General features: G+C 43.2%; 1 protein-coding gene across 1 annotated transcript; it reads right to left on the reverse strand.

Annotated features, from left to right (window-relative positions):
* Positions 1-21233: 21233 nt before the first annotated feature.
* TWISTNB (TWIST neighbor) lies at positions 21234-26761 on the reverse strand. The gene is made up of 4 exons (XM_030550720.1): positions 26486-26761; positions 26088-26229; positions 22168-22376; positions 21234-21728 (listed from the first exon to the last, which is right to left on the reverse strand). Exons 1-4 carry the CDS (start codon positions 26704-26706, stop codon positions 21341-21343), a joined length of 960 nt encoding a protein of 319 aa, XP_030406580.1. The 5' UTR covers positions 26707-26761; the 3' UTR covers positions 21234-21340.
* Between the last annotated feature and the right edge of the window lie 734 nt (positions 26762-27495).

The following is a 27495-nucleotide window of genomic DNA, read 5'->3' on the forward strand; positions in this document are numbered from 1 at the left end:
ATATTTAGTATTTCATAGTGAGATGGACAACTACCCTGCTGGAATTGGCTTGAGTCAATCAATCATCTGTGTGACTTTGATAAATTTCTTAATCTCCAGCTAAAGTGTGAGTTGGGTCATGGTGGGAGAGCTGTGGATAATTTTATCTGTCTAGTTAGACCATAAGTTGTTTGGGGCAAAGAAAGATTCTCAGTATGCATTTGAACAGTTCCTACCAAATTGAGACCCTGATCCTTGTTGAGGCCACTAAGCACTACTGTAATGCATTGATATATTTATTTCTTTCTCTCATATGGATAGATGGATGGATATCAGGTATCACTAATTTGTCATGCCCAACCTAGGCAGGACTGGATAAACTATCTGAAGAAGTCAGTCCAGAACAGAATTGTTGCCTTACTAAGAAGCTATCACTTTTATGAGGAGAACACAAAAACAACATAGTATATTATATGTAATATTATGCAAAATGCAAATGAAACGGTGGCATCAAGGCTAACTGGTGTCAAGTTCAACTTCCTTTGAAGTCAGTTGAAGTATTTTTGACTTCAATGGGAGTTGAAACAAGTCCTTGAGTTGGTAAGAGTTTCTTTAACTTTTGGTAAGATGTTTTCATTGACAAATGATCTACACAGACAAAGACAATAAACATCTGTGGGGGGAAATCAATTTGTAGGGAACCCCAAATTGCATTTTTTTATTGTTTAAGTATCAATCTACTGCAGATGCCATTGTCTTTGTGGCATTTGTCTTATCAAGGGAAATGGCAACAAACTAATGTATTGATTGCAGACACTCTCTCTCCTCTCACAATACATCAGAACAATGTAAAAGAGTGACACTTGTGTCTTCCTTGTGAATCCTTATGTCTAATATCTCAATACACTGCAATATGGTGGCTCTGAAGTAGGCACTGCTTTCCAGCAGGAAAATTAAACTGGAAATTAAATACAGTACATTTATAAAACTTTGTCCAGTATTTCAAACTACAAAAGCACTTTAATGCTAACTAAAGCAATGACCAATATATATTGAAAGAATAGGCAAAGTTGTAATTTATACCTCCAAGTAATTCATTTGTTAAATATTTTTGTTTTCTGTTTTAGCATATTCTAACAATAAAGTAGCATAAAACAAATATGCACTTATGTAGTAACTAAAATCCAGACAGCTCTGAATATCCTAGACTATCTGGAGCACCAAAGGAAAATTGAACAAAATCTGTGGTTATGATTTGTGCTTCAGTAATATGGTCTTTTTGGGATTATGGCTGTCATATTTATGACTTGATTTGTCCCAGTCTATAAACCTTTGCTGGACCAAATTAAAAGACAGTATATGAAAGAATGTAGTTGTGTATTTTTCTGCTTTTCCAATCTCCTTTCTCCACACTGAAACATGGTTCTTGCAACAAAAAAATTGTTGTAAAAAATACAAATAAATTCTCTTTATTAGTTTTACAATTTATTTTTAATTCCAGGACTGTGCTCAGTGCAGCTAGGATTAACATTACAAAACATGTTCTACTATAGGTATTAGAACCAGAACCTGTTTTCTTAAAAGCATATCCCTCTTTACTACTTCCTTGTCTTTGATCCCATTGGACCCTTAATTTCTCATCTAGCCACCTGGTGCATTGTGTCTGTCATAACCTTAGTCCCAGATTTGGACCTTAGCGTCCAAAATATGGGGGTTAGCATGAAAACCTCCAAGCTTAGTTACCAGCTTGGACCTGGTACTTGCTGCCACCACCCAAAAAATTAGAGTGTTTTGGGGCACTCTGGTCCCCCTGAAAAACCTTCCCTGGGGACCCCAAGACCCAAATCCCTTGAGTCTCACAACAAAGGGAAATAATCCTTTTTCCCTTCCCCCCTCCAGGTGCTCCTGGAGAGATACACAGACACAAGCTCTGTGAAACTACACAGAGTGACTCCCCCTCTCTGTTCCCAGTCCTGGAAACAAAAAGTACTTTCCTATTCACCCAGAGGGAATGCAAAATCAGGCTAGCAAATCCAACGCACACAGATTTCCCCTGAAGTAAAGAAAAACTCCAACAGGTCTTAAAAGAAAGCTTTATATAAAAAGAAAGAAAAAAATACATACAAATGGTCTCTCTGTATTAAGGTGACACAACACAGGGTCGATTGCTTAAAAGAATATTGAATAAACAGCCTTATTCAAAAAGAATACAAATCAAAGCACTCCAGCACTTATATTCATGCAAATACCAAAGAAAAGAAACCATATAACTTACTATCTGATCTCTTTGTCCTTACACTTAGAAACAGAAGATTAGAAAACAGAACTACTTCTCCAAAGCTCAGAGAAAGCAGGCAGACAGAAAACAAAGACCTAGACACAAAATTCCCTCCACCCAAAGTTGAAAAAATCCGGTTTCCTGATTGGTCCTCTGGTCAGGTGCTTCAGGTGAAAGAGACATTAACCCTTAGCTATCTGTTTATGACAGTGTCATAATCCCGGATTGTGAGCTCTCAGAAAGGAATTGTCCCTAGTCTAGTTATCATACAGAACCTAGCACAATGAAGTGCTAATTAGCGCCTTGGCACTACTGCAATATAAATAATAGACAATATATTTGTGCAGTACCTCATAAAATGGAGCCCCAGGATTGACTGGAGCCTCTGAGTGCTACAGTGAAGCAAATAAATAATAATAGACTCTTAAAGTTTCCAGAGGGAGCAGTTTAGACAAGATCATTTTTAACAGTGCTGTACTTGTAATCAGAATGTCATCCAAAAGAAGCCTTGAAGGAGCAGATTTGCTTCTCTTTTTCCCCAGGCAGAGAATCTCCATAGTCAGTAGGCACTAGAAGAAAAAAGGATAGTGAATGGGAAGGGGGGAGGGGGGAGGCAAGTGGGCTTTTGAGTGTGAATATCCCACAATGTCAGTCACATGTTTTTGCTTGTTACCTTAATAAATATGATATAGTGATCACTTAAGGGACCGTATGATGGGGTCCCCATCCCACACAAGGCCTGAGGAGGAGGAAAACGGTCATTTAACCCTGTGATAGGCTGCACCTGAAGGAAAGTCAGAACTGATTATGCCTAATGGCTGATGAAGCCCAGCTCTGTGTGTGGGGCTGGGAGACTGCCAGAGGCATATAAAGAGGAAGCTGGTAGTAAGAAGAGGCTGCAGGAAGGAACTCTGTAGTCACTTCCTAGAGATCAGGGGAGCTGGTAACTGACAAGGAGGAATTCTAGGTGGGGGAGTAAGCTCTGAGGTTCTGCTGTGGAATACAGAATCCAGCTAGAAACTGAGACAGGATGAAGTATCCCCAAGCAACAGAGGCAGTTCCAGTGGAATCCAGGGGTTAGCCACACAATAGCGAAAAGGGTAGAAAGGAGTCCAGAGAGATAGAAATAGGGTCTGGGAGCAAGCAGACCATGGGTGTTAGATATAAGATCCCTGGGCTGGAACCTGGAATAGTGGGTGGGTTTCCCTATCAGCCACTAGGGAAATGGTGCAGTCTGGGCAGTGGAGCAGAAGACAGTTTGTCCAAAGTGACTTTTTGTTACTCCAGAAGAGGAAAGCTATAGTGAGCTGGCTGAAAAGCCAAGACACAAAGATGGAGCAACTGAGTCCAGAGAGTCCTCTGACTCTGTGGGTGCTCTGGGGCTGGAGCACTCATGGGGGGAAAAAATGGTGGGTGCAGAGCATCCATTGACAGCAACCCCAATGAGCTCCTTACCCACCTCTTGCCCACTGCGATCAGCTGTTCTGTGGCATGCAGGAGGCACTGAGGGGATGAAGAGGAGCAAGGGCATGGTGTGCTAGGGTGAGGGGGCAGAGCTGGGTGAGAGGGAGCAGGACAGAGCAGGGACCTGGGGGAAGGGGTGGAGTGGGGGTGAGGATTCAGGCAGAGTGTGTGTAGGAGGTCAAGCCTCCCCGGCACATTAGAAAGTTGGTGCCTCTGTAGTCGAGAGCTAATCCCCACATGTGGCCACAAGGAGGTGCCACAGTAGTAAGTAACTAACCACATGATAAGCCTACAAAATCAGTTTAACAGACTGTTTTCTAAATGTGGGTGGGGAAACTTTAGGATGATGTCTATAGGTGAGAAGTTGCCTAATAGATTTTTCTTGTACAATTTTTTTTTAATTGCCATATGGTGATTGCTCACCATATCAGTCCTCTGAGGTTTTTTTAAAGCGTGCCAAATGTAGTGCCCTCAAGTGTGAGGTCCAGTTTCCATTCTATTACACCCTTCTCTGCAGGGCATGACTGTCTCAAACAAACTCCATTTGGAAGGGAAACCTTTTGTATTTACTTTCAGTTCCAAATTAAAAAAAAAAATAGTCAAGCAATAGTGATCTGGCCCCATAAGTTCTCTGACAAAGGGGAAAGCAGCCTATTTATCAACTGTCCCGACCAGAAATGACACCTGTTTAGTCAGGTTAGCTGTATGGAATCACCACAGCTAAAAAGATGAGTAGTAACCTGTTCCTTTCTCATGCATCACCACCATTTACTAAGCTCCAAATTGCAAACTGATTGGTGTTAAATGACACAAGGGATATGTAATTTGTCTGCAGAACTATTATTTACTGGTGAAGGTATATAAGAAATACTCATCTTGATTTTCAGAGGCCAGGTAGAGTTTGCAAGGACTGGGGCAGTTAGAAAATATCTTCTTGCCTGTATATTGAGCAAGACTGTTTGACATGGAAGTCATTGAGACAACCCTGAAATTCCATACTACAGTTCTTAAAGTAGGATTGTATTTTGATGTGACTTTAAGGAGAAAATACCCATACCCTCCGAAAAGGAAAAGAAACAGAAATTCCCTCTAATTTAAAAAAAAAGATGTTGCCCCTGTAAAGATCAGACTACTAGTATCTTCATGTCCCATAGCCACACCTTTCTGGAGTAATGGCTCCTGTACTGTTGTCTGTTTCATGTAGGTGGGAAGATAGCTAGCCACATGTGCTTACTCATTTCCAGCCAAGACAAGCAATACAAAGAAAGAGAAGAGCAAAAGCTAATAGAGAGTGGGAAGGAATCACACTAAGACAGAGGTTTTCAAACTGGGGGTGCCCTACAGGGGGCATGGTGGAATGTTTGAGGGTAGGGGTGGGAACAGAGGGTGAGTGGCAACACCAGGTAGCTCAGGTCAGCCCTGCATGGTGGGGCTCACTGAGGAAGTGCCACCTCCATCCCCTGACTCACCTCAGCAGGCCACCCACCCTGTGGGTCAGTGTCAAAGCCTCTGTGGCCAGTGCTGGCTCCACCGTCAGAGACTGCGACACATGCCTTCTCCCACCCTGAAAACTCTAGGGTGTGATTGGGTTCCTGGGGTGCAACCTGAACTGTGGCACTGCTGAACCCTCTCTCCCATCAACCTGGGGTATTTCTCTCACACTGTGATGCTATGTCAAATCACAAACCTCTGGCAAGTACGGCACTTATACAGACATCCATAGGCAGGACGCACCCAACTGAGTTACATGAATGCTCTCTCAGCCATTCATGAACCATCAATAGGAAGGCTCCAGACAATTCTCCCCAGCCTTGCACCCCAGACCTATACCGTCTTGCATTGGTCAGAAGCCTGATCAATGGAAGTTCATTATCCAGTCTGCCCCTTCCTTGATGTGGAGAGGACACACACTAGCCTTTGTAAACTGAGCTGAGATTTCTCAAGCACTTCAGCCAAAACACATTGTTTTAAGTAAAGTAGAAAACAGGTTTATTAACTATAGAATGATAGATTTAAGTGATTATAAGTAGCAAGTGTAAAGATCAAAGTTGGTTACTTAAGAAATAAAAATCAATTCACAGTCCGAGTTGTACAAACTAAACAGAATTTGAATAAAGCAGCCTCTCGCCCTGACAGATGATATAAGCAGGTTGCAGATCTTCAATACCCAGCCTGGGACCACTCTGCCCCAGTTCAAAGTATGTCATCCAGCTGTGTTTCTAGGTGTTTAGGTGCGGGAGGAGAGAGTGAGGCCAAGTGATTACGTCAGTTCCCCTCTCTTACAATTTCTTCCAGCTTGCTGGAAAGATCTTTTGCTATGATGTGGTGGTTAGCCCCCATTGGTCAAGCAGTCTCTATTGTCTATGTGCTCTCTCGAGAAGTCTTCTGGGATGGCTGTTGGGAGAGTACATGGCCTTTAATAGGCCATCAGCACATCTGGCTACTCCATTGTTGGACCGGAAAGACTGATTGTGGGTTTCCCCAATCTCACAATATATTGCAATACTTCATAACCTCACTGTCATAAATAGATAGCTAAGGGTTAATGTCTCTTTCACCTGAAGCACCTGACCAGAGGACCAATCAGGAAACCGGATTTTTTCAGCTTTGGGTGGAGGGAATTTTGTGTCTGAGGTCTTTGTCTGTCTGCCTGTTTTCTCTGAGCTTTGGAGAAGTAGTTTCTGTTTTCTAATCTCCTGTTTCTAAGTGTAAGGACAAAGAGATCAGATAGTAAGTTATATGGTTTCTTTTCTTTGGTATTTGCATGAATATAAGTGCGGGGGGGGTTTGATTTGTATTCTTTTTGAATAAGGCTGTTTATTCATATTTCTTTTAAGCAATTAACCCTGTATTTGTCACCTTAATACAGAGAGACCATTTGTATGTATTTTTCTTTCTTTTTTATATAAAGCTTTCTTTTTAAAACCTGTTAAAGTTTTCTTTACTGGGAAGTTTCAGGGAAATTGAGTCTGTACTCACCAGTGGGAGGAAGAAATCAGGGGGAGATCTGTGTGTGTTGGATTTGCTAGCCTGATTTTGCATTCCCTCTGGGTGAAGAGGAAAGTGCTTTTGTTTCCAGGACTGGGAACGGAGAGGGGGAGCCACTCTGTTTGGATTTACAGAGCTTGTGTCTGTGTATCTCTCCAGGAGCACCTGGAGGGGGGAAGGGAAAAAGGATTATTTCCCTTTGTTGTGAGACTCAAGGGATTTGGGTCTTGGGGTCCCCAGGGAAGGTTTTTCAGGGGGACCAGAGTGCCCCAAAATACTCTAATTTTTTGGGTGGTGGCAGCAAGTACCAGGTCCAAGCTGGTAACTAAGCTTGGAGGTTTTCATGCTAACCCCCATATTTTGGACGCTAAGGTCCAAATCTGGGACTAGAGTTATGATACATATAATGATAGCACATACAATCCAACAGTATATTGATGTTCAATAGAACAAGACTTAGAATGATACCTCACAAGACATACTTTGTACAAAATACGTCAATTATATGACAGTGGTGAATATCAGGGTTCCCAGGTGTCACTCTGAGGTACAGCATGTAACAGAGGGGCAGGTTTTGGAGGCACAATCAAAAATTGTAACTCAAAAGTTGGGGGGGGGGGCGGCTCAGGTCAAAAAGGTTGAAAATCACTGCTCTGAGAGGACAAACTGCCATTATATTAAAGACAGCTAAAAATATCAGTATTTTCTTGTAGAAGCAATTGCTTCAATTGCCAAAGGAATGTTATGCAGTCATGTAAACAACAGGTAGTCTGTGTAATCATGAATGAAAACAATGTTAAGAGGTGGTCTCTGTTCTTAAAACTTCTAAGAATCCCTGTTGTACAGGTGTTAAATTGCAAATGCCTTTTCCATACTAGATAAAAGGTTTTCAGGTTATCAGCTATTGGCAGGAAGACTGGCCTCCTGTCATCTGTTAGCTTTAAGCAAATGAGTAAACTCCAAGCTAAATGTTCAAACTTCCTAGGCTAGTCCCTTTTCTCTTCAGATAGATTTGGAGCAAGCGCCTAGTTTACTTTTCAGTGTAGATGACAGATCATAATGGCATAAGCATCAGTCTAAATGCTTGGGTTTAATCCTATTTTACAGTCCTCTATTTGCCACATGTACATAAACAAATCGCTGTTTAACAGCCATATGCATAATCTACAGTGAAGTGTAAAAAGGCAAAAGTAAACCTACAAATGTGAAATCCACCAAAGGACATTAATATCTGGCCTTGCAGGCAGCCTTGCTCTTTACATTTAAAAACTTTGGCCTGAATCAAACTGCTGCACAACTCACCATTTGTAGTCCTGGAGAACAAAGCAAGCTAAACGTTTATAGTGACCAGACTTCATGTGAACTAGTACGGAAAACGTCTGAATTTGGCTCTTTCCTTAGTAAATTTGAAGCACTGGAAAAATCTTACATTTTTTTTATCAGTTTTGGTTTTTTTCCTTTTTGAGTTATGCATGGAGTGACAATTTGCTTTTCAAAATCCAAGTTTTCTTGCCATAATTGGCTAATCCAAAATAGTGTCTTCCGCAACATCAACAGTGTAGCTGTGAAGCTGCCAATACTGGCTCCAGCTGAGAAAAACTTTTGTTTGTCTTTTCTTGACTTATCCTCTAAGACAGAACACAGTCAACTATGTTGTAGATCCCATTGCCTGACATATCCAATTGCGTAGACTCAACTTGTAGTGTGGTATCATGTTCGCTGACCAGAAATATAATCTGCTATATAGGAACAACAGGTTGTTCAGCCTGCACAATTATTGCCAAAAATCATGCATTTATTATTTCTGTCAAAAGGCGAGGGGTGGAGTGGTAGAATCTAGAAAATGGTACATGACATCTGACATAATTATGCGCTATAAATTTTGGGTTAAAGAAAGATTCTGTGACCAATGATGTGATCAATTTTTTACATTTTTTCAGACAGCTGGTTTCAGCACCCCAGTCTCTGGCTGGATTATGAGCAGAAATGGTGCTGAGAAACTTATTTTTGTACTATGTTACTTTTGATATATGGTTATGAAAACCTCATTTTCTGCAACAGTAAAAAGCCAATGTAATAGAGCTTTAGCTTCTATTTTACTCTTAGAAGTTTGATACTGGATATTACTCTTCCAATGGTGATTGAAAACTATTCTAAATGGTTAAGTGATGAGATCATCAAGGTCTTCTTATGCCTATTAGGAAACAAGAGTGAGAACTATCTAGAAGGTGGCAGGGAAACTGGCTGAGGCCCTGGCAATAGAGCATTGCAGTGAGCTGTGCTCAACTTATTTGATACGGGGTAATGGGTTGAGAAGTGCAGAGGGATATGGCATAGAAGCTTCTGGAACATTGGCGGGGCAAGTGCTAAGAGTCCTATAAGAAGCTGGCTAGCTCATCTCATTTATGAGTCTTTAGTGGCTGTTACAAGGGACCTGTTTCTCATTTTAACTGTAATACATGTAAAAACTCTTGATGATTACCAGTGATTTTTAAAACAATCGTATGTTACCAGGATTTTCTTTGCCCTCTGCTGATTGACTGTTTGCTCCAAAACTTTCCCTCCCTTAGCCTCCTCAGCATGGCTTCACTCCATACTTGTCCCTCTTCCTGCCTGCCCTGCCCCCCTCTATCCATTCCCATTTAGCTTATCTCCTCCTAGCCCCCCGCCCGCTACCAAAATAATGTTGTGGCACTAATATGCCACTTGCAGCCCCCACACTGTTCACTCTGCTTATGTTATACCCCTTCCACCGCCCTGTCTCTGTCTTGTCTATTTAGACTGTAGGCTCTTCAGGGCAAGAACTATCCAGTACTGTTTGTATAGTGCCAAGCACAAGACAGCCCTGTGCTTCGCACAACTGTATATAAATAAACTATCTGATCTTTCAACTTTAGTCATGTTGAAGTAAGTGATAGTGTCACAACTCAATGGCCCCCTCCCTCAGCAAATAAATGAACAGTAGTGAAAGCCATTCTAAGCAAAATGTTAAGTCATGAGTGAAGTAGCACAATAGCAGGATTCACTCATCAAAAGAAGTACTCCATATCAAAACTTGGATTCAAGATCCAGGGTGCAATTCAATGAGACTGTCTAAAGGAGAACAGAACATTAGGTTTGATCCTGCAAGTTCTGACATTTTTGCTATCAAGGTTTTGACAACAACAATTTAAGTCCCTGTTTCAAAGCATCCAGGAGCTCTTGACTTCTTTTCAGGTCAAATCTATCTTCATCTGAAAATAAAAAAAGGGTAGCTGCTTGTGTCAAAGACAACTGGAAAGCAGAGACTTAGAAGCTCACAACCTGCTTAAACAAATATAATGTGAACATTACCTTGAATAAAATACAGAATTAGTAACTTTTGAAGGACAAATGCACTTCACACTGGCTAAACTTCTATGGACACAAATACAGATCTGCTAGTAGATACCTGTGGCAGGGCACCACAGCATCCTCCTTGCTTCTGTCCCTACTGCACCCACAAACCATCCGGAGACCTCTGCACTGGTGCAGTCACCCCTGCTCTTATTTACAGTTTACTATCCCACAATCTTCTAGCTACAAATAGCTTCAATCTTGCAGCTTCAGGGACAGCTAGCTCCTGCAGCCAGCAGGGAAGAGCTCCCTAATTCTCTGGCTCAGCCCTTTACTTCTTCCCTCAGGCTTCTTTCCTGCCAGCCTTTATGTAGCCCCTGGCTAACAAGGCTGGCAGCTGTTCCCCATTTGTCAATTAGGCCTCGGCTTACTCAGCAAATCCCAGTCCTCTTCCTCGATTGGAGCTGGCGTGACACAGGCCTGGCTCAGATTTCCTGAGCCAGCACCCTGTCACAATACCGTAAAGGGGAAAAACAGCCTAAAAATCGATAGGGATACTAATGCACCAATCAAGCAGGTGACTGCATTAACCTGAGAAATGGCCTATTAATGGCTAAAAATATTCACAGAGGAAAAGCGAGTGCCCACAAAATTGTTTCTACATCTGAAGAGAAAGTGGAAGATTATTATTATGTCGAAGTTGCTGATGATGCCAACTAATAATGCACAAAAACCAAAGTCACTTAATTTATCTGAGAAAATGGAGGTGAAAAAGATGAGAGAACAGCTCGGCCACAATCATTCCTAACTCCTACTATAATAGCTGTTCAGAAGAATGCAGTTATCCATATTATGGAAGCCCAAAAATTCCACAGTGACAATCCACCGCATAGGGAAATTAGGCATTCTTCATTAAAATGTGAGTTAACACTTAATACTTCATTTTTCCAGCTTATACAAAGCTATATTTGGTGACTAAAAGAGGACTGATGTCACAGTGGCCCTAGTCCAACAATCAGGAACATACTGTCACCATATCTGCATGTTCCAACAAGTTATTGGAATGTATTGGAGACAATTTTTTTATTTCAGAAGGTGGAGAAAGCCACAAGGGGAGAAGTTGTTCTAGATTTGATTTTGACAAAAAGAGAAGAACAGACTGAGAATCTGAAAGGCAACTTGGGTGAAAATGGTCATGAAATGATAGAGTTCATGATTCTAAGGGATGGTAGGAGGGAAAACAGCATGATAAAGACAATGGGTTTCAAGAAGGCAGACTTCAGCAAACTTGGAGTTGGTAGATAAGATCCCTTGGGAAGCAAGTCTAAGGAGAAAAAACAGTTCAAGAGAGTTGGCAGTTTTTCAAAGAGACATTATTAAGGGCACAAGAGTAAACTATCCCATTGTGAAGGAGAGATAGGAAGTGTGGCAAGAGACCACCTTGGGTTATGCAGGAAATCTTCAGTTATCTGAAATTCAAAAAAAGAGTCCTACAAAAAGTGAAAACTAGGTCAAATTATAAAGAATGAATATAAACAAATAATACAAGTATGTAGGGACAAAATTAGAAAAGCCAAGGCACAAAATGAGATTAAACTAGCTAGAGACATAAAGGGTAACAAGACAAGAACATTCTACAAATACATTATGTTATCTGACCCTCTTTAAAGGTTAATAGTATTTGGATTACACTGCTCTACAGCCAAAATGCTTCTGAAATAAATGTAGTCCAGCTTTACTAATTCTGGGTCACTGAGAACGAAAATGATGCTTAAAATTGTTGATTGGCTCTAGTTTTCAAGATATGCTATTGGGTCAGTATATACGACCCTTGACTTGGGAATGGCGGAGGATAAGTGAGTTATAAAGGGAAGGGATCTCAATTTAAACCAGAAATGACTAAAATACATCTTTGACTGGATCTGTGAATAAATCTATGACTGGGTTTGGACAGTACTTGCTTTTTAGGTAAAACAATGAATGATGCAATCTGAAGCTGGTATTGCGTCATACATGATATGAATTGCATCATGTTATTCCTAGAAGTCATGGATGATGCAATTATAACGAAGCTTACATCACTCTGCTGAACAAATTGCCCTATATCAGCTCTAGAAATCATACAGTGTCGTGCTCTCTTATTTGTCAGTGTTTGATTTTGCAAAGGGACACATTTCTGTTTAGCCAAAGTGAGCAGAGATGCCTCGTACTTGTGTGAACAGCGCAGATAACTTCTGCTATGTTTGTGGTGAAGTGACTTTTGCATCACAAAAGCGCAGTCTAACCATTATGGTTAAGAGAGCCTATCACCTTTATGTTGGCTGCAAAATTGGAGATCAGGACAAGAGGTGGGCCCCACACATATGCTGCAACACTTGTGCAACAAATCTTCGCCAGTGGTTGAACAGGAAAAGGAAATCTATTCCTTTTGCAGTGCCAATGATTTGGAGAGAGCCAACAGATCATACCAGCAATTGTTACTTCTGTATGGTGCCTCCAGTTGGGAAAGGTGTGTCAAAGAAGAAAAAGTGGACTGTGCATTATCCAAACATTCCATCAGCTATACGCCCAGTACCCCACGGAGAAGGACTGCCGGTTCCTGATGCACCAGAATCATTCTCACTTGAGTCAGATGAGGAAGAGGAAGAGGATGAAACTTCTGGTCCTGAACCATCAATATCACAGGACCCACATTTTCTCCCATCCTCCTCCTCTGAATCACACCTCATAACACAAGGTGAACTGAGTGACCTTCAGGGATTTGGAACTACCCAAGAGTAAGGCGAGCTGTTGGGCTTCAGACTACTGCAGTGAAATCTCCTGGCAGGCTATCAGGGCAAATGGAGCCCATCAATGCTTGCAGACTCTTGCTGGACAGTGACAAGAGATGCTCCATTTAATGAATACAAGAGACAAGCCAAGAAGTGCCGAGTAGACACTGAATAGGACTAAACTATGTACATAATAGTTTTTTGCCTTTTGTTTCATAATAAATTTTATTTATATAACCCTTTTGCTGATTTTTAAAGTATTACATAAACAGGACAGGTGAAATATTATCATGTAAAGCAACCATAAACACATGAAAAGACCTAGGTTTATAATTTATGATTAAAACTCTACTATCTACACAATATACATAGACATAAAATGTAAAAACTTAAATATCTTAGAAACAGTAGCCAGTCAGTTGTTTTAATTGTCATATTTGAATTCAGCACATCAAAATACATAATAAATATCACATTTTTTCTCTGAAGCAGATGACTTCTCAAAAACTGTAGACCAGTGTTATTGGACAATTGATCTGCGATAAGGTTGTTCCCCCAGAATCAAGCTACACAGAATTCACACTATGGAGTTCAATATCTTGTGGGGAGTCTTGGAGTGGATGACAAGGACACTCATACTGAGGGCAAAGTAAAACCTTATAGATATATTAATTAGAATATTGAATAAAGTTATAAAAGATCCAAGCCTCACAATAAGATAGAGAGAATACAATGTGGGGGTTATCTGTGGTATCAGTCTATACATAAGCTCTTAGAATTGCACACTCACACCCTTTGTTGAGGACCTGATGGTAAGAGACAAAGGACCAGCCTTGTCTCTGGCATGCCACGGTGTCCAGTGGTCCAAGTTCCCCAGTAAGTTGAAGGGTCAAGTGATAGAGGAGCAGATAGCAATGGAAGAGGCCCAGAAAAGAGCAAGTCTCGAACCATATGGTGACTGCCCTGGTATAGGGCCCGAGCAGTCCTCCATGTCCATATTTAGCCTTTTCACTAACACAATACTGAGGTGTACTTACTCTATAGGCTAACATATCGATACGTATAACCGCCGTTTCAGCTCATGATCATCCCCGTCACTCCTTGCGTAAGTGAATTTGTGGTTATTACTTCCATGTTCCCTCCAGTAGCACCCACTGGAACATTCTATCATTGAGCAAGCTTTTCTTAGTTCCCAAAATGTAAAGCTAACTGCTGATCTATGCCAACAGTTATGGCCTACTTAATCACACTTATGCTTCAGCTAATATCTTAAAGGATACAGAGCTGTAGGTTTCTTGTGTTACTGCAGAATATAATAAAAGCAGCTAAATCTACTGAAGGCAAGCCAGTGAATATAAAAGAGTGAATATAATGGGCAAGCTTAGCCTATGGCTATAATTAGAAACAAGAGGAAGACCAAGTACAGGATAGGCCCATTACTCAGTGGGGGCAGGGAAGAGAGGGGATGACAAAAACAGAAAATGTGGAAATTGTGGTGCTAAATAACACTGTTTGTTTTCACCAAAAAGTTTAGTAGCAATTGGACATCTAACTTAATGAATGCCACTGAAAATGAGTTAGGATCAGAGGCTAAAATAGGGAAAGAACAAGTTAAAAATTACTTAGACAAGTTAGATGTCTTCAAGTCACGAGGGCCTGCTGAAATATGTCCTAGAATACTCAAGGAGCTGACTGAGGAGAAATCTGAGCCGTTAGTGATTATCTTCAAAAAGTCATGGAAGGCAGGTGAGATTCCAGAGGACTGGAAAAGGGCAAATATAGTGCCAATCTATAAAAAGGGGAATAAGGACAATCCAAGACCAGTCAGCTTAACTTCGGTACCCAGAAAGATAATGGAGCAAGTAATTAAGCAATCAATTTGCAGAGACCTAGAAGATAGTAAGGTGATAAGTACCAGCAGGGATTTGTTAAGAACAAATAGTGTCAAACCAACCTAATAGCTTTCTTTGACAAGTAATAAGCCTTATGGATAGGATGTGATATATCTTGACCGTCTCATAACAAACGAGGGGCTAGTTTACACTGGTCTACAACATGCCTTGTGTGGTCACAGTGCACTCCCAGCGCTCTAAAAAAACCACCTCAATGAGGGGTGCGACTCCCAGCGTGGGGGCACTGTTTACACTGGCGTTTTACAGCACTGCATCTTGCTGAGCTCAGGGGAATGTTTTTTCACATCCTGAGTGAGAAAGCTGCAGTGTTGTTAATTGCCAGTGTAGACGAGCCCTAGGGAAATAACAACCTAGATGGAGCTACTATAAAGTGGGTACAAAACTGATTGGAAAACCGTTACCAAAGACAAGTTATCAGTAGTTCAGTCAAATTGCAAGGGCATATCAAGTGGAGGTACTGCAGGGATCAGTTCTGGCTCTGTTCAATATCTTCATCAGTGATTTAGATAACGGTATAGAGCAGGGGTCGGCAACCTTTCAGAAGTGGTGTTCTGAGTCTTCATTTATTCACTTTAATTTAAGGTCTCGCATGCCGGTAATACATTTTAATGTTTTTTAGAAGGTGTCTCTCTATAAGTCTGTATATTATATAACTAAACTAGTGTTGTATTGTAAAATAAACAAGGTTTTCAAAATGTTTAAGAAGCTTCATTTAAAATTAAATTAAAATGTTGACCTTACACTGCTGGCCCGCTCAGCCTGCTGCTGGTCTGGGGTTCTATTCACCTAGGCTGGCAGAGGGCTGAGCGGGGCCTGTGGCTGGGACCCCGGCTTGAAAGGGTCCAGCAGCCAGAACCCCAAGCCAGCAGCGGGCTGTGTAAGGCCCACTGCCACTCAGGGGTTCCTTCTGCCGGCTCCTGCCAGTTGGGATCCTGGCTGCGGGATCCGCTCAGCCCGCTGCCAGTCTGGGGTCCTGGCCTTGCCCACATACAGTGGGTACCTACCTTCTCCCTGGTTATGGCCCATTCTCTTCCCCTCTCTGCACTGAGCTGAGGGTGGGAGTGCACTGAGCACAGGGCTGAGGGTGAAGGGTCTGGCAAGGAGCTAGAATGAGGAAGGGGGTTCAGGGTTGGGGCAGGAGGTTTGAGTGTAGGGCACTTACCTGGGCAGCTCCCATTTGATGCGAGGGGTGCAGATAGGAATGTGGGGGGGGTGCAGGAGCTCCCATTTGGTGCTTAGGGTGGAGGTGGGGATGCGGGGGCTGCATGGGGGGCTGGTGATGTGGGGGGGTGCAAGAGTCAGGGCAGAGGGCTGGGGGCATGTGAGGGGGTGCAGGTGTCAGGGCGAGGGAGGCTGGGTATGTTTGGGGGTGCCAGAGTCAAGGCTGGGGTCATGGGCGGAGTGAAGGAGTCAAGCAGAGGGCTGGGTGTGTATGAAGGAGGTACAGGGCCCAGGGCAGGGGCCTGGGATGTGTGCGGGGCTCAGGGCAGAGGGTTGTGTGTGTGTGTGTGTGTGTGTGTGGTGGAGGGTCAAGGCTCAGGGCAGAGGGCTGGGTGACTGCCTCCCTCAGAACCCCCAACCTCCTTACTCCTTGTTCCCTGAATACCCCCTCCTGGGACCCCTGCCCTTAACAGCCCCCCAGGATCCCATCCTCTATCTAAGCCTCCCTGCTCCTTTTCCCCTGACTGCCCCCTCCTGAGACCCACCCCCACTGTAACTGCCTCCATAGGACCATACCCCCTACCTGTCCTCTTACTGCCCCGACCCTTATCCACACCCCCACCCCCAGACAGACCCTTGGGACTCACATGCCTATCCAACCGCTCCCCACCCCGACAGGACTCCTAAAACTCCTGACCCATACAACCCTCCCCCTGCTCCCTGCCTGCCTCAACCCCTCTCCACAGCCCTGCCTCCTGACAGGACCCCCAGAACTTCTGACTCATCCAACTCCCCCTGTTCCTTGTCCCCTGACTGCCCCCTCCAGAGACCCCCCTAACTGCTCCCCAGGACCCTCCTTGCTCCCTGCCCCTGATTGCCCTGACCCTTATCCACCCCCGACCCTCTGACAGACCCTGGGACTCCCATGCTCCATCTATCCCCACTGATCCCTGACTGCCCCCTCCAGAGACCCCTGCCCCTAACCCCCCTGGGATCCCAACCCCTATCCAACCCAGCCTGCTCCCTGTCCCCTGACTGCCCCCACCCCTTATCTAACGCCCCGGCCCCGGCTCCCTTACCATGAGGCTCCAAGCACAGCCAGGTACGCTGTCCCATGGGAGTGCGTAGCGCCACCCCCCAGAGCGCTGTGCACACGGCGGCAGGGCTCCAGATGAGCGAGGAGCATGTCTCCCTCCCTTGCAGAGCCAAACACTGGCCCGCAGGAGTGCGCAGCCCCGGCCCCCAGAGCGCTGTGCACGCGGCAGCAGGGCTCATGGGGAGGGAGGAAGGTCGGGGAGGGGCCGGTGGCTTGCTGTGCTTGGCTGGATTTTTAATGGCACGCTGGACTCCATTAAAAATTGGCTCATGTGGCGTCTGTGGCATACATGCCGTAGATTGCCAACCCCTGGTATAGAGAGTACACTTATAAAGTTTGCGGATGATACCAAGTTGGGAGGGGTTGCAAGTGCTTTGGAGGATAGGGTTAAAATTCAAAATGATCTGGACAAACTGGAGAAATGGTCTGAAGTAAATAGGATGAAATCCAGTAAGGACAATTGCAAAATACTCCACTAAGAAAGAAACAATCAGTTGCACACATAAAAAATGGAAAATGACTGCCTAGGAAGGAGCACCGCAGAGGTTCACAAGATAAATATGTATCAACAGTGTAACACTGTTGCAAAAAAAGCAAACATCATTTGGGATGTATTAGCAGCAGTGTTGTAAGCAAGACACAGGAAGAACTTCTGCTCTACTCCAACTGGAGTATTGTGTCCAGTTCTGGGTGACACATTTCAGGAAAAATGTGGAGAACCTGGAGAAAGTTCAGAGAAGAGCAGCAAAAATGATTAAAGGTTTAGAAAACGTGACCTATGAGTGAAGATAGAAAAAATTGGGTTTGTATAGCATGGAAAAGAGAAGACAAAGGGGACAAAACAGTTTTCAAGTATGTAAAAGGTTGTTACAAGAAGGAGGGAGAAAAATTGTTTTCTTTAACCTCTGGGGATAGGATAAGAAGCAATGGGCTTAAATTGCAGCAACGGCAGTTTAGGTTGGACATTAGGAAAAATTTCCTGTCAGGGTGGTTAAGCACTGAAATAAATTGCCTAGGGAAGTTGTGGAATCTTTATTGTCTAACCTGCTCTTAAAAATCTCCAAACACCTGTCAGGTATGGTCTAGAAGATAATACTTAGTCCTGCCCTGATCCTGCAGGGGACTAGACTAGAAGACCTCTCGAGGTCTCTTCCAGTCCTATGATTCTATGCACCCATATGTTGAAATTTGCAGCTAGCATAAGGAAGGCTCCAAGCCACACATATGCAGCACACATTTTATACAAATAACTCCAGGCAGTTATTAACTCATAAATAAAAATGAAGAAAGTTTGGGGGAAATGTGGGGAGCAGGGATCATAGAAATCAGTTAAAAACAAATTAACTAAATTTTACTGAAAGTACCAGATCACTTATTCAATGCATGCAACTTCCCCCTCTTGTGGTTGATTTTTGAATGAGCTTTAAATTTAAATAACTAAAAATACTCCAACTGCTTGTAGAAGTTACTCTACTTGGATAGGGGTTTGAGTTTTAATGCATCTCAAATTTCACTTCAGCCTGCAGATGTATTTAAAGTTATGAAAAGATGCCGAAAACTTTAAAGACCATCTCACTGAGTCTGGCAAGGACAAATTTCATATTGATGGTAATGTGCTGTTCCGTACTGTATGGAGCAAGGCTGCCGATGATGTTAGAAGGCAGACAACTGTAGAACACATGGAAAGCTCTAAACAAACTAAATGAAAATGAGGCTGAAACAGCAGGGTCATCGACAATAGTAAAGAAACAATGCAGTGGATAGTTCCAGCATTTTTACAACTGCCAAAGAACAGAGTGAAACTGTCACTTCAGATTTTGTTCAAATGTGCATAAATGCAGACATTCCTCTGCACAAAATGGGCTTAATTGTTGTCAGAGATTTTTTTGAGCAAGCTCATTAAGGGAGGCAGTGCCATTCCCAAGTCAGATCAATTGTATTCCCATTACTTACCAACTCTTTTTGAAGAGAAAAAACAGTGCCTTCTCAATGACCTGAAAGGAGACTCTACTGCTATGATTGCTGACAAAACACTTCCAAAATAGACTAGTTTTCAATATTTTATTTCAGGTGCTCAAGATAGATTCTCCTAAGCATGCTGACATTACCACAACACAGCTTGTAAAGACAGTGTACCTCAGCAAAGTTATATATGCCCCCATTTCACAAGCCTTGATTTCTTGGAATTCAGCACCCCACCACTTGATCAAATATTAGCATTTGTAACATACAGCACGAGCTACATGGCAAAGGCTTGAAATGATGTGCTTTGCAACCTGTGGTCAAACTGTGTTTGTCTTCATTGCTATGCACATATAGTTGCTCTGGCAGGAAATACTTGGCAAGATACCTTTAAGTGGATCACTTTGAGATGAAGTCAATTTTAGTGAAATCTCCAGCTCGTCGTAAACAATACTTGAGATATCTGAGTAAATAGCGTTGATTCACCAACACTTCCACCCAAACCAATTGGGACCAGTTGGAATACATGGCTCAATTATATAAAATACAATGTACAGTACTACCAGTTCTACCATGGGTTCAAGGAGCATGAACAAATGGAACATGGGGATACATCTGTTCTGCAGGAACTAGCTAGCCTGTTAGCAGCAGCATGCAAACCTGAAATACATTGCAGAGAACTGCAGACACTTGGTGACAGTACTGGATATTTTGCAGTCCTAAAAATACCAAATGCACAAAGTGTACAACATTTTCCTAGATTTAATTTCATGTCTAGAGCATCTTGCATCAACTGAAAATGCAAATAGATCTGCAGCTGCTCAAAGCACTGCTGATAAACTGAGACAGTACAAGCTAAAAAATAAACAACCAGCACTTAATTTTCTCCATGCTGTTCATGCACTGGATCCGAAACAAAGATTGTGAAACCGCAATTATAGCTGTCTGAGTGTAGTTAGGGATTGTCAAAGACTTAATTTGGAGATGTTGAGGATCCCATTTACTTCTGGATGGCTGCTGAAGATTGTGTTCCTAATCTGGCAAAAAAGATGGAATGGTTCTCCTCCAACTGACTGTAAATTCAGCTGATGTGGAAAGAAGTTTCAGCAAACTCAGGGTTCTTTTCTCTGCTCAGTGCCAATGTCTGAAAGACGAAAATGTGGCTGGAATGCTGCAACTCTATTTTTAACAACCAGGACTAACTCAAAGTGAGTGATATTAATATAAAAGTAATTTTTGCTTAATTTCGTGTGCATTTAAAAAATCCTGAAAATATAGAATAGACACAGAAATATTTGGTATATGTAAAATACAAATTCTACATATTCTGGGTGATGGCACCAGTACGCTTTGAACTTGCTTAAAAACTGTAAACTTATCAATAAAACATTGTTCAAATATTGTTCCATTCATATACATACATGCACATACACATACACAGATTCTTTTCATTTGTGTTTTTTAATCATGGAAAATTAGGAATCCTGGTGATGAGTTACTGTCTCTCAGTGGAAGTCCAGTGAGATCTAATTAACAAGGAAATGGAACCATATAGTAAGAAAATGGAGTGAACTGCACTATTGTGAAACTAACAACCTAATCTTCCATGAACCCCCAACAGACTTGGAATACAACATGACCAGTTCTCCAAATAGATATTTTTCCATTTAGAGTAGCACACCCTAAATTTTGTTGCAAATGTTTCAGGTACTCCCTGGCATGCTTGTACACTCTGAAATTTAAGAGTAATCTTAAGCACTATGTTCACTGCACATTCATTAGAATCTAGCATTTAAACCTCCTTTTAAAGATCAGTTTTCTTGGAGGCATTAAAGATACTAAATTTAAGGACTTAAAGCCTGCATTTGAGCACCACATTTAATTTCATAAACATGTTCTTGTAGTTAAGGCACTACCACTCAAAACACCTCGTTCACCTCCCAGCTCTGCCAAACACTTCTTGTGTCTCTTTGGTCAGGTCACTTAATCTCTGTACCTCATTTCCTCATCTGTAAAACAGGAATATGTACTGCCTCTTTATCATCCTTTATCTCTGGAGAGTAAGAGGCATCTCCTATCCTGAAAGATGTACAGAATCATAGAAAGAGACCTCAAGAGATCATCTAGTCCAGTCCCCTGCACTCATGGCAGGAATAAGTATTATTTAGACCATTCCCGACAGGTGTTTGTCTAGCCTTCTCTTAAGTATATAGTATGGGTATATATATACACATTGCCTAGCATAAGTGAGCCTTGATCTTGGTTGGGACTTCTAAGTGCTACTGTAATATAAATGAAAGCTGAAATACACAAACTGAAAATATGATTTTATTGGAAGTTTATCAAGTACTTCTGAAAGAAGACGACAATCTTACATTCAAGCAAGGGACTTTTGGATTCTTCAGTCAATTTGTCATTCCTTTCTCTTTTTGGCTTTAGGTTCTTGTGACAATTGAGATAATTCACTCTCTTCATTTACATCACAATGTTTTCTTTTCTTTCTCTTAAGCTTTTTATGGTCACTCGGGTAACCACTACAGTCACCTCCACAATATTCAGGTTTCTGCTTTTCTTGCTTATGTTTTTTCTTTTTCTTTGGCTTTTTATCATAAAATCCATTTACTGTATCAGCATTCTGCTCTTCTGCATCTTCCACCACAGTAGTATCTGCATTGTTTGTAAGCTTCGTGTCATTTTCTAACTCACAATTCCTTCTGTCTCTTTTCTTGTGTTTTTTCTTTGGTATTTCATCTCTACTGTTTGTATCTTCAGTTACTGCTTCAGGATATTTGGATTGCATACTGTGAAGAAACATACAAAATAAGCAAGAGTGTACAGAATGAGATCTCTATAGGTATTTAATACATCATGATGTTAAGCTTTGCTGAAATGCAATAATTATATGGAGCACATAACTGAAGACTGCGAGTTGTGCTAAACCCACAGCAATTCAAGTAGAAAAAAAAGATTAGGGTCTTTTAGTAACAAAAGATCTTATGACCTATTAATACATGTCCAATTTCCAATACTTGGCTAGTCTCTATTCTGTTAAAGAATTAGCATCAGTTTGGTATGGAATTTATTAGCAAATTTTTAAATCTGATTTAAAATATAATATTCATAGCTATACAGGGGAAAAAATCCGAGTTAAGGCAAGACACTGATTTTAAGTAGTATGTTTTTGAATAAATCCACTAAATCAGCTCAGTTTGAAAAAAATGCTTTAATATAGCACTGTACCTGTCTTTATTCAGTCTCCCCCGAATGAAGAATACTCCAGCAGCATCGGAATCTAAATGCACCACTTCAAATTCCAGTTTATCTCCTATTTTTAACTCAATGTCTTGCCATTCTATAGCTGACATTCGATCGGGTTTAGGGATGGAAGCATTGAAACACCCATGTATCAGACAGCCGATATGACTTGGGGCCACTTTATTGATTACACCCTGGAAGAAAAAAAGAAAATTATGTAAGAAAGACTATACTACATTTAAGCGCCACAACTTGTAAGAGACCTTCATTCCTGCACACACTGTACAATTTGTCTGCAGATTCTTGTACATAAGAAAGTTCACACATTCAAATCCACATTATCAACTGCATGGCAAGTAGGCTTAGCACTTGCACAAATGGAAGCCAAGTTTTCAAAATTGTTGCTAAGTCTTTCAAATTAAAAATATAGAATTAGGCCACATCTACACTAGCACTTATGTCAGCAAAACTTTTGTGGCTCAGGGATGTGAAAAAACACCCCCCGAGTGAGTTAAGCTTCACCGACAGAAGCACTGGTGTAGACAGTGCTATGTTGGCGAGAGACCACCGCTCACTGGGCTGGTTTTATGATATCGACGGGAGAGCTCTCTCCATCAGCATAACGCAGCTACATGAGCACTCTTCCAAATACTCTACATGCTTTTTTGACATGTGTGGAGGGGAAAGGGTGCATAGGGGGAAAATGGTGTATATACAGCTTGTTAAGAGAATTTTAAATGTTCTATTTCCATAAATAGCACTATTACTACTGGTGTTCTATTGGACATTCTAACATGTATTTTTCACCTTCAGACCTATTAAGAGTCTCTAGTTCAGTTGTTCTCAGCCTGTAGGCTGCTTGTGGCCCAATAAGCACACAGCTGCAACCCATGTGACATCCTCAGGGCTGTAAGCAAGGCAGGAAGGGCACCTGCCCTTGGTGCAGAGGCTGTGGGAGGTGCAAAAATGGGGCAGTGCAGGATCGGGCCCAGTGTCACCCCCCACCAGCAGGATCAGGCCGAGCAGCATCAGCTCCCTTTCCCCCCAGCAGGAGGTCAGGTTGCTCAGTGCCTCTGCACAATCGCAGGTTCAGTGACCCCAGCACTAGGATTGCAGCAACAAGTAAGCAGGACAGGCTGCATGGCTGAGCTACATGCAGCCATGGTAGAAGGCCAGCAGGCACGGAGAGGAAGTTGCAGGGAGCTAGAGCCGTGGGGAGCAGGGATGCAGCTGGGGCATAGGCGGCAGATTTTAGGTGGAGGGACTGGTGGCACAAGACAGTCCCTGAATGGAGGTCTAGATGCTGGAGGAACAGTCTCTGGGGGGGCCATTTTGCCATGGACAGGGTACTTGGTCTCCGCAAGGCAGGCACGTGTGCCAGTCCAGTGTTGGGGCTGGGGTCTGGATACTGGGGGGACAGCCCGAGAGGTTGGGTGATGGAGAGCACTCCCTGGCTGGGGGAGCACCCTACACTCTCTCAATCCTTGCAGGGAGGGTCCACACCCATGCTCTGCAAGCACTCAGCACAGCTGCTACCCTTCCAGTAAATTAATTAATTTTAAGTTAATGTTTTGACTTATTTTGCTAATTTAAAATGCTCTTGGGAGATATTTGCCAGTGTTGAAATGAAAGATACTATATCAATTTGAATTGTATTGCTGTAATATAATAAACACTATTTTTTTTTTTATAAGATGTACAGGTAGTCAATATATTGTGTGGATGGGTCTCATGGAACACAGAGAGCTGCATATGTAGCTCTTAATGGTAAATAGATTGAGAACTGCTGCTCCTGACAGGCCATTGTATGTATCAATGGAGAGACTGAGAGCAGAATTGTTCGTAGATTCTGTAAGATAATATCTTTATTTTACCATTAAGACTCATGAAGTAGACTTTAATCAAAATCTGCCAAACCTGGAACAGAATGTTTAATATATTAAACTACTGTGTCTAAAAAATGCAATGTGTCAATATGAGTAGGCCAATATTCTGACCTACTTTTTTGAATTCTGAAGCTTGCAAGCATTCACACAAGAGGTATGTTTGTGTTAAAGCTCTTAGGAGATCCATATGACTACTCTTTATTTTGAAATGCTCAGGAGCAAAAATTCTGTGTTTCGTTCTTTTCTGCAAACAAAACAAAATCACAATAGAGAGCACTTCATAACCACAAATACTTGTGCCTACGATTAATGAATAAGACTATGTATTACTTTAGGTATAAGCCTATACCTGTACCAGGTTACCAGCCCTCCTTTGGGAGGAAAAACACACCTACAGGTGGATGAAGTAATATCCTTTATTGGACCAACTTCTGTTGGTGAGAGAGACACACTTTTGAGCCACACAGAGCCCGGGTCTACACTACAGACTTCTATCGATATAATTAAGTCACTCAGGGTTGTGAAAAATCTACACACAAGTGACATAGTTATACCAACGTAACCCCCAGTGTAGACGGCACTATGTTGATGGAAAAGCTTCTCCCATTGATATAGCTACAGCCTCTCACGGAGGTGGATTAACAAACAACAACAACGGAAGAAGCTTGGCTTCACATTAGCTTAGCATCAGTGCAGCCTTTTAAGGGTATACCTGCCTAGAGCTCTTTTTAAAGTCTAGGAAAGTGACTAATAGTGTCACAGCTAAATACACGACTGAACAGATAGTGTAGCATAAGTAGCATCCTAAGAGACCTTTTAAGGCAAAGTGGCCCATTAACTCCCCTGCAGACATAGGACAAAACAGCGGGTTAGGGGGTTACAGACAGCTGTAATAAACCATAAATCCAGTGTCTTTATTAAGAGCATGATTTTCAGTGTCTAGCAAAGTTATGAATTTAAGCTCCTAGGTTTGTCTGTTGAAAGTGTTACGCAGATTTCCTTTGCAGATGAGGACTGATGGGTCAGATATAGAGGGATTGCTTTGTGAAAAGCATTCACCCACGGGTGATGTGGTGTTTTTGTCTTATTTCCCTGTATGAGATCATTCAAGAGCATAGTGATTGTCTGGTTTCACCACATAGTTGTTAGTGGGCATTTAGTGCATTGGGTGAGGTACATGGCACGTTATGATAGGCACAAGCAGGACCATGGGTTTTTAAAGGTGTGTTGTGGGGTGTTGATCACTGTAGCAGTGAAGGTAAGTCTGAATATCATAGAATACCAGGGTTGGAAGGGACCTCAGGAGGTTATCTAGTCCAACCTTTTGCTCAAAGCAGGACCAATCCCCAGACAGATTTTTGCCCCAGATCTCTAAATGGCCCCCTCAAGGACTAAACTCACTACCTTGGGTTTAGGGGGCCAATGCTCTAACCACTGAGCTATCTCACCCCATCCCAAGTCTGCTGGTCTTGCATCTGTTGTTCTGGTAGTGTTTGGTGCAACTTTGAGTTGGTTTGTTCTGGTCTGTGGGGGCCTTGCTTCTGATGATGAGCATGGAGCAGTCTGAAGGCCAGAAGACAAGGTTCAGAAAAGATTTCTTTGAGGATGAGGTCCGCACAACACATATTTCAAGATCCATGGGCCCTACAGATGCCTATCACATCTACTTATGCTAACTGTTTAATCTTGCATTTAACCATGACACTAAACACCTTTGCCCCCTGAATAGCTATGTAGCTTGAAAGCTAGTTTATTGAACCAACTTCTGCTGGTGAGAAAGATATTGCCTCACTCACCTCATCTCTCTAATATCATGGGACGGACAGTGCTATAACAACATTATACCTACAGCTGAAAAGTTAGCAGGAAAAACAGAGTGAAGAACAGAGATAAGGTAGTTCAGTATTTGTCTATTAACTGTAACAGTAACTACTTAAATTCAATTATTCAATCTACTTAGTAGCTAAGATAAGCTTCACTTACTGCAACATACAGTAAAACTGAAGTATTTTTACATACCACAAGCTTTTTTCCTTTCTTGGGAGTGAAAATGACAAAATCTGCTTCGATGTTAAAATGGATGAATCCTTGGTCATCATAAATATCACCTAATTCACCCACTACTCTGATGTTATCATAAGCCACTGGCACACCGCTGAGGCTACACAGGGAGAGGAAAGACAAGTTGTTTTAATATTTCTGACCAACACTGACAGTGCAAAACCAGCACGAAACTTGATGGGGAGACGAGTGAAATTCCTCCACGTTTGGGTCTATGCCCCGCTGGGGCTGCTGCAGAGTCGCTCGCCCAAGAAGGGCTCAGCCACATGGTGCCCGCGGCGGAAGGGCGAGAACGCGCGTGGCGTGGAGTCGAGGTGGATCTCGGGGGGGGGAGGGTTTCTACCCGCGGATCGCACCTCTCCGAGTATCTCAGCAGCTCGCTGTCGAGCTGCTCCCGGATCCCGGTGCGTTTCCGGCTCAGGTAGCGCGGCGCCAGCGCGATGTGTCTCCGATGCGGCGCCGCCACCAGGCACGAGTAGCGGCTCCGCACCAGGCGGCAGGCGGCCGCGAAGGACGGGATCTGCGGGCAGGGCACCGGCCCCGCCGCCGAGTGCGGCGCCTCCACGGTAGTTTCCATGCTGCCACCGCAACTGTCCGCTGAGCCCCGAACTCCAACCCTCCCCTGCTACGGAGCGCGCACGAGACTCACGGCAGCGCTCCCTAATGACGTCACACGCGAGCCTCCCAAGTTTAGGGCCTTCCTAGAGGGGAAGTGACGTTTAATGCCGGGATTTTCGTAAACTGGGTTGAGCTGGGCTGGGCGCCATCTTGTGTGTGTCTTCCTCGCTCCAGTAGCATGGATATGGCGCATGTTCCGGCTGTAGGCGATGGAGGTCACAGTAGACACTGCGCAGGATACCGTCACCAGTTGGCTGGAGCGCGCGACCGGAAGCTTTGTCATTCGGGGCCATGTGGGGGCGGGACTTTTAGATAATGGGCGTGGCCCGGAGCTGACCTGCTCAGTGGAACGGGCCTCAGGGAGCACCTCGGTCGCACGATCTGTAGCCGCCTGACTCCCGCGTGCGCGCCATGGAATCTCGAGTTGGGGGAGCGTGAGGCAGACCCCGCGCACTCTGCTCGCTGCACCGCCCTGCGGTCCCTGGCCAAGCGGATCCGCGCTCGCGGCGCTGCGCCTTATGGTCCCCCTTGCCCCCCACCCCGGCTCCCGGCCAGTGCGCTCCGCCCTGCCCGGCCCCGCGTCTCGCGCCCGCTGTTGGGGGCAAATGGCGCGGGCAGCCCACGCGGAGAGATGTCAGGCGGGCCCCGGAGCTCGCAGCGGGCCACCTTCCTCCTCCGTGGGGTCATTGTGGGGTCAGGGCGCGCTGCGCCCAGCGATCCCTGTGAACCAAGGCTGCCCTGCAGCGCG

Source organism: Gopherus evgoodei, chromosome 2 (genome assembly GCF_007399415.2).
Source record: "Gopherus evgoodei ecotype Sinaloan lineage chromosome 2, rGopEvg1_v1.p, whole genome shotgun sequence".
In the NCBI taxonomy this organism is placed as follows: Eukaryota; Metazoa; Chordata; order Testudines; family Testudinidae; genus Gopherus; species Gopherus evgoodei.